The sequence below is a fragment of the Monodon monoceros genome, unplaced genomic scaffold (genome assembly GCF_005190385.1).
Source record: "Monodon monoceros isolate NGI ecotype Baffin Bay Population unplaced genomic scaffold, NGI_Narwhal_1 Super_Scaffold_5, whole genome shotgun sequence".
Taxonomy (NCBI): Eukaryota; Metazoa; Chordata; class Mammalia; order Artiodactyla; family Monodontidae; genus Monodon; species Monodon monoceros.
The window spans coordinates 87,408,798-87,416,761 of NW_021703782.1; the positions used below are offsets into that span (position 1 = coordinate 87,408,798).

Here is a 7,964-nt window from a genome sequence, read left to right on the forward strand (position 1 = left end):
GTGTGTGTGTGTGTGTGTGTGTGTGTGTGTGTGTGTGTGTGTGTGTGGCAGGTTTGTTTACAATTTCCAAAGGGGTTTTTTCCTCCATCCTGAGGAATATGAATTGAGGAGGAGGGGAGGAGGAAACAAGAAGGGGAGGAATTTTAGTATTTTGAAGACAAGAGGTGACCCCACAATAAGGGAACTGCTCTGAGGCCGATGGGATGGATGGTACCAGTCTCATCAAATATGGGTTTTACAGAGCCCCCGCGTGTCCCGCCTGGGGAAATCACACTTTGGAAAATTAGGTGTCCATCAAATCAGGAGGAGGCTGGTACAGTTTCTGTCCCGTTTCCCCCTTGCTTTTTGAAAGGCTTAAGAAAAGAGTCCTTTGTTTTCTTTTCAAGGAAAGTTACACTGAAATTCATCTGTGTGGGATTCACAGACTCCATTTGTGTCATTCATGGGCAGCCGTAGGTTATATAGGACAATGGTGGTGATAACGTTGGTGAATTCCTGACCTCAACATTCAGAGCTGCGTGTTGGGAAAAGGTTCAAGACCTTTCCTTCTTTTCACTTGCTCTCTCTTTTTTAAAAAAATTATTATTTAAGGAAGAAACAGATTTTCCCACCTCCCGTCTACGTTAGATTTCCCCACCACAGGACATTGGAGCATCACAGGCTTAGATTTGTGCCTGTCACTTCCAGCATTTTCCTCCGAATTGCAAACTTTCAAATACCTTTCAGGGAAACTTGTTTGGAATTTCATTTTAATGGGATTTATGAATAAATCTCCATCTTAATGCTGACTAAGCTTTAAACATCCATTCCTGGAGAACACTATTGGATTTTTATATTTTAAAATTTAAATCACTTGACAGTGAAGGCATAAAACACTTTTATATTTGTGAGTGCCATGTGCTTGAGCGTTTCTGTTAAAGACTTTTTTTCCCCCGGTTGGCTTGAATAATTCTGGGCTGCAAAGGAGGAGATATTGCATCTTCTACTTTCCTTTCTCATGTGGATGCCTGTGTACATTGTGCGGGTTTGTTTATCTCACCTACAAGGATGGGGATTCTGTGGCAGCCTGTTGCCACGCTGCAATTTCCTTTAAAAAAAAGTTTACTTTCTTCCTTCACTTTGAAACCTTTAACCTCAGAATTTTATTTTTAAATGCTGTGAACCCTCAAAGTCAGATTAAAGGAAGTGACGCTTCCTCCCTACCTGCCTTTCCCCAGAGATGCGTTGTAGAATGTAAATGAAGATGAAAGCTGGGATCACAGTCAACCCCTTTAAAAAAAATACTCAAAACTAGGGCTTCCCTGGTGGCACAGTGGTTGAGAGTCCGCCTGCCGACGCAGGGGACACGGGTTCGTGCCCCGGTCCGGGAGGATCCCACATGCCGCGGAGCGGCTAGGCCCGTGAGCCATGGCCGCTGAGCCTGCGCGTCCGGAGCCTGTGCTCCGCAACGGGAGAGGCCACAGCAGTGAGAGGCCCGCGTACCACAGGAAAAAAAAAACAAACAAAAAAACCCTCAAAACTAATGCTGGGGGTTTTCAGGTGTCAGTCCTCCACTGTGTTCTTTGTGTCTGGTGTCATCTTCCCCCATCTGTCCACAGACTCATCCTACTCCGAGCCTCCAGATGTTCAGCAGCAGTTGAACCACTATCAATCCGCTGCTCTGGCGAGAAACAACAGCCGTGTTAGCCCCGTGCCTCTTTCTGGAGCTGCGGGGGGCACTGAGCAGAAGACGGAAGCTGTTCTTCACTGCGAATTCTGTGAATTCTCCTCTGGCTACATCCAGAGCATCAGGCGCCATTACAGGGACAAGCACGGTGGGAAGAAGCTCTTCAAGTGCAAAGACTGCTCCTTTTACACAGGCTTTAAGTAAGTGGCATGAAGAACAGCCTTGAAAAACAAGGTGGCAGCACCCGCTTCACCCCTCACCCTACTCTTCCCTTTCACTCTATCTGGAGCTCATGGGAGGCCCTGCCTGTGGGATGAAGAAGGGGTTGTTGGGTCCAGTCTTCACAAGAGGAGGCTAGTTCCAGAAGACTGTTTTGGGGGTTTGGGGAAGAGATGAAGAGCCATATCAGAACAAATCAGTTTAAAAATCAGAGCAAATGGGTGCTCAAGGAGCGTGAGATCATGGCAAAGGATTTCCCTGACCCAGTATGTGCAACAGTGAGTGTTTTCCCTTTGGAAAACCACACCCTCACCCTCACCTTTTATTTTATTTGTCTTTGGGGGAAAAAAAATACCTTCTCGGAAGCAAAGTCAAAGTCAAGAGAGAGAGACGCCCCTGCTACCCTTGCAGAGATTTCTTATTTCTTAAGATCATGTTATTGAAAGACACCCAGAGAACCAAGACTCCACACTGGGAAGACTAAACTTGAACAATCACAGAGAGATTGTTCCCATCTAGAAAAAAGATAATCCGGAGTCACCTTTGCTCCTGTGTATCAGAAAGACTGGAATGCTTCCTATCATTTAATCTAAAGTCCTGTGATTTCATCTCATCCTGGGAGATACTGTTTAGGTTCATGGTTACGAGTGTAGAATATGGAGCCTGACTACCTGGGTTTGAACTCCAGCTTTGCCACTTACTGGCTGTGTGACTTTGGACAAGTTACTAAGCCTCTCTGTGTCTCTGGTTCCTTATCTGTTAAAAAAAAAAAAAAGACAATAATAGTACCTACCTTGTAGGGCGCTTGTGAGGAGTAAAAGAACCGTAAATGAAGCCGTAAAGTGCCTAGCATAGTGCTTGGAGCAAAGGAAGCACTAATAAGTGTTATTGTATCATAGATAGAAAGCTTTTATAATAATATGAAACGCTATAGTACAGATATAAAGCTATTATCTGCTCCTGCTGCCGTCAGGGCCTGGGCTTTAGGTCACTCCAGTATTTCAATACACACTCCACACAGGCTGGTGAGTAGACTTCATGCCCCCCCAAAAAACATGAACTGATAGAAAAACAAGTCTCTTTTCCACCAACATCTTAGTTGCTGGGATTTAATGGAAAATGTGTTACATCTCTGACTATTAATGTGGTTCAGTTGTTTTTTAGATAAATATGTATGTGACCTTAGAAGTGAGAGAAGGCAAAAAGGACCCAGATAACAAGGGCCCACTGACGGGTGTACATGTTTCCCCAGAGAGAGGCACTCGGGTTAATAAGAAGGGGACCTTGCCCGTTAAACTCTTGGTTTCATCCATTTTTATGAGACATTTAAGGCTTTGTAAATTTTGAAGTTTTGAAAAGGATGGAGTGGGGAGGCAGTGGTACCCTCCGCCTTTGAGCTGGTACAGCAGCTCTGAGTTTCCTTCACGCGGTCATCAACCACCCTGACTTCCTAACCAGCCTGCCCTCCCCTGTTCCCTGGGAGGAGTCGCCGAGGAAGCTGATAAATCTTCCCAGCTTCAAAACAGTCCCTCTCCTTCTGAGCTTGATGAGAAATATATTCTCATAGGGATTTTGTTTTATATTTTTAACAGGCAACTTCTAATTCTCAAGAATAAAATCAGGAGTCTGTTTCTTTCTTTTCAAACTTAGCCCTGCCTGAGCCCAGCCAGGTAGCAAAATTTCCAAAAAGAAGTTACCATTGCATGACAGTGCTTAGTTATTGCACGAGGGACCAGGGCACTCGTGGTCAGCAAACATGATGAACCACTGTAGTTTTGGCCCCCGGGTGGAGTGTCTCTGTAGTAGGGTTGCTGGCAGGGGGTGTGAGTGAGATGCTCCTTGGTTACAACTCATCGCCTCTCTCCCCACCTCCCTCCCAGATCTGCTTTTACTATGCACGTGGAAGCCGGGCATTCGGCGGTCCCCGAGGAGGGCCCCAAAGATCTTCGCTGTCCTCTCTGCCTCTATCACACCAAATACAAACGCAACATGATTGACCACATCGTGCTGCACCGAGGTAACCTTCCAAGCTCGGTTTTCTTGTGCGGGGCGGGGGAAGGCGGCTTGGGTGGCGGCGTTAGAGGGAAGCCGTCTCAAGGTGGAAGCGGCACCTTTGCCTGGTCCCTTGCTCCCCACCGTATCTCCCCTCAAGAAATCACAGCGATCACCCTAGTGACAGCCAACAGGGTAAAAACATCTTCCAGCTGAGAGGATTTCCTTCACGTGGAGGGAGGCAGAGGTGATGGATTCTGCAGTGAACGGTTCTGCGGGGCTTCCCCCTGAGAGGGAGTTTTATATCCTGAGTCCTCCGCTCTCACGGCCTTGCTAAGGAAGGAGTGAATGAGAAGCAGAGTGGGTGGGTGAGGGCAAGGAGCTCTGTGGCTGTAAGCAGTTCTTTGGACGAACACCAAAATGATGATTTCTGAAGCAGAACGCGGAATTTCCCTTGAACTGGATGGAGAGAGAAAATTCTTAAAACTGAAAGTGGCCTGATATATGTTAGAAACCCCATAGGCTTTGGGTTTAAATTCTAGATTTAAAGCCTCCTGTGTTTAACCTCCCTCTCCTCCGTAAAAAGAGGTGACGAGTTATGCCTCTGAGGTGACGTATTGAGTGTCTGGTGTGTTCCATGTGGGTGCATCCTGGGTGTTCCGTAGCCGTCGGCTCCTCTGCTAAGCTGGGGTACGTCTTTTAGGTCCTCTTTGTTTTTTCTTTGAGTGGAGTTTACTGCTGGCCAATTCAAACAGTTAAACAACAGCCCCGTCTGCACTGGAAGGAAAAATATGTTTATGTAAAACCTACTTTATCCGGAAGAGATTCAAGCCAGAGGTGGATGGAAAAAGATGGCTAGAGTACCCGTTGCCAGTCTCTCTTGCTATTTCCACCTACTGACCTTTCCATCTCTCCTTCCTTCCTCCCTGCCTCCCTCCCTTCTTTTCTTCCTCTTCCTGCCTCTCTTCCTTCCTTTACCTCTAACCTAGGAAAGCTTTTAGGTATTTGCCGAAAATACCGAAAAAAGACTCGAAGGCAACAAGTGTCTCCTGCTGCCCTGCCGAGATGTTACTCTGAAATGCTGGGCATCGGGGGCGGGGGAGGGGGCATTTTCAAAGTTTCCAGCATTTCCCCAGAGCTGCTGCCTTTGGCCGGCACGTTTTGTGACATGTCACCCACGTCTGCTGCAAACTCTGTGGAAGCCTCAACCTTCAGCACCCTCAGGTCCCCCTCCTCCCCGGGCAGTCTCATGAGACGTGACATGCCTGCTGGCGAGGACGTCCGCCTGCAAGCTAGGGAAAGCCACGCAGGAGCGTTTAGGCAGGAATTCCTGGCCCGACTGCCCCCTCCTGGTGTGCCTCCTCAGCCACCTGGCTTCCGGTCCCCCGGCCCATGTGTGTGTCGCTGGCTCTGTGCCCGCACTGCTTGGGGCGAGGCCAGGGGTCGTGCTGCTGTAGAACAGACAGCATCGGTGAGACCCCACTTTGGCGGTGGATTCTCTCTCTTTTCCATGTTGCTGCCTGGTGGGATCAGAGCCTTGATGCCTAATGCGCTTGATGACTTTCCTTCCCTGAGCTGAGAATTCAAGAAACGGAGGCAGAGAGAGAGAAGCGCTTAATGCCTGGAGCATGCCACGCCTGACGTGGTGCTTCTCACACACGCTTACTTCATCGTCCAGCCACACTGGGAGGGACAGTACTGTGACCCGTAGTCCTGATTTATGTACGTGAAGCTTGAAGCTGGAAAAAACTTTTTCTTTTATTTAGTGTAGTTATTTACGATCGTTTCACAAAGGATTTAAGGTATCTTAAAAATAGTCGTGCAGAACTGTAGGATTAAAAACAAATGAGAAGGGCTTCCCTGGTGGCGCAGTGGTTGAGAGTCCGCCTGCCGATGCAGGGGACACGGGTTCGTGCCCTGGTCCGGGAAGATCCCACATGCCGCGGAGCGGCTGGGCCCGTGAGCCATGGCCGCTGAGCCTGCGCGTCCGGAGCCTGTGCTCCGCAACGGGAGGGGCCACAACAGTGAGAGGCCCGCGTACCACAAAAACAAACAAAAAAAGAAACAAATGAGAAGATTGGGGCAAATGCAGAATAAGGAGAAGGCAGTTGAAAGTCACGTCAAGTATGAAAAAGCTCACGTAGAGTCTGGGTACTCAGTGTCCGCCATGAGGTGCTGTGCGTTTGTTAGCAGTGGGCTGCAGTTGTGGCCCTGGGGCTGCGGCCCACAGTAGGAGAGACAAAAACGGAATCAACTGGATTTAGAGTGTTTGTTAGACTCTTGAAATTTTGTTCAGGAATCTGAGATGCTGGAACCTGAAAGGAGTTTCTCCGCTGGGTTCTCCTGAGGGGACCGTGTAGGATGTAGTGCATACTGTCCCCCCCTGAATCCAGTGCTGAGTCCCTTGGGCCCACGAGGGCTGAAGTAGTTTAACCAAAGTCATCCAACCGGTGAGCAGGGAAACTGTGTGTCAACGCAGTCCTCTGACCCCATGACCCATCCATCATATTGCCTGTCACTGGTTACTTACAGTCTCTTCTCTTTATTTATAGAGATGATTTATTTTAAAAGAGGCATCAGAGTATATAGATACTGTCCTCATTGGGGTCAGAAAGTACACAACCTGGAATGAACATGAGCATTTGAGGGTTGGTGGTAATAATGACAACATCCATGGCAACAGCAATGGTTACTATTACTGAGAGCTTATTAGGTACCAGGTGCTGTGCTAAGTGCTTTCCAGTGAGTCATTTTATGAAATTTTCACAAAACCCTAAGTGGTAGGTATTACTGTTATCCCTGACAACAACAGAAAAACCAGGTTCAGAAAGACTAAGCATCTTACCTAAGGTCAAATGACTTAATAAGCAGCCCAGCTGGGATCTGAACCCAGGCTTGTCTGACCCCCAGCCCATGCCTTTACCCACCAGGCGTCACTGTCTCATCCTTGGGGAGGTGGTTGGTGTCACTCTGTTGAGCGTTCTAGTGGCTGTGGCATTTGGGTCTGAGGATGGCGTGGTCTGGAGGCTGCAGGTCAGAGATGAGGACCACTGAGCCGCAGGGGGGCAGGGTGCTTCGGGACAGCGTATCTGCCATCTGCATCCTGACCTGGCTTTGGTGGCCATCCCAACTCAAAATGGCAGCTCAGTGGGAAGCTGGTCTCGACAAGTCAAGAGACAGGGCTGGGTGTCTGCCTGGCAATTTCGAGTTGGGGCTGATCTCCAAGTTTCAGATGTGGCTCTTCCTCCACCTGTGCTTTCCTTACTCTGTGGATGAATAAACATCTTTGGTCTCTAGAGCCTGCAGTACGAGATCTTTCTGAGACCTTAGTTAATTAAAATACGTGGAATGAAAGGCAAGAAAAGCAACTTCTGAACTGGCCCTGAGACTGAGCTGCTGTTTGCAAGACTGGAGTCTCCTTAGTTTTTTGTTCAGACAAATTGCTATATTTACATAGGGAGGAAGGGAAAGAGAATCCCTTTCACTCCTGGGAAATCTGAATGAGAAATAACCATGGAATTACGTTGGCTGTGGCAAAAGAGAGCAAGCATACTGTTTGTCCATGCATTCAGCAAACATTCATTATTTGCTTGTTTCATGCCACGCCGTGCTGCGTTCTTTGGGTTAAGATGGGATACACGAGACCCAGTCTGCCTCTTCAAGGAGATGAAGCGTGTGCATAAGTCCATATAAGATAGTGAGTGATCAGTATCTAGGAGATTCCCAGTGGCAGATATATTTCTGTTTGGGGTAGAAAAAGGTGGTAGAGGGGGTAGCTTTCAAACTGATCCATGATAACAGTTCAGCAGGCAGAGAAGACTTAAGATGGGTGTATTCGTTATCTGGGGGACTTAACAAAAGTGCGTCCTCTTTCTGCTTTGGAGCCTGGAAGTCTGAAATCCAGGTGTTCATAGGGCTGGGCCCCTCCTCAAGTCACTAGGAGAGAATCCTTCCTTGTCTCTTCCCGGCTTCTGCTGGCTCCCGACTTCCCTGGGCTTCCCTTGCCTTGTGGCTGCATCATCACTCCAGTCTCTGCCTCATCTGCACATGGCCTTGTGTGTGTGTGTGTGTGTGTGTGTGTGTGTGT

The 7,964-nt window shown here is 48.2% G+C and overlaps 1 protein-coding gene across 5 annotated transcripts in view; it reads left to right on the top strand.

The window, feature by feature from the left end:
- Positions 1 to 7,964, top strand: part of ZNF462 (zinc finger protein 462) — a 144,322-nt gene that overhangs the window by 105,900 nt on the left and 30,458 nt on the right. For all 5 annotated transcript variants that reach the window (XM_029202706.1, XM_029202705.1, XM_029202708.1 and 2 more), the window contains exons 8-9: positions 1,599 to 1,866; positions 3,766 to 3,902. In XM_029202706.1, coding sequence (XP_029058539.1) covers positions 1,599 to 1,866; positions 3,766 to 3,902 — 405 coding nt within the window. The remainder of the gene's footprint in view (positions 1 to 1,598; positions 1,867 to 3,765; positions 3,903 to 7,964) is intronic.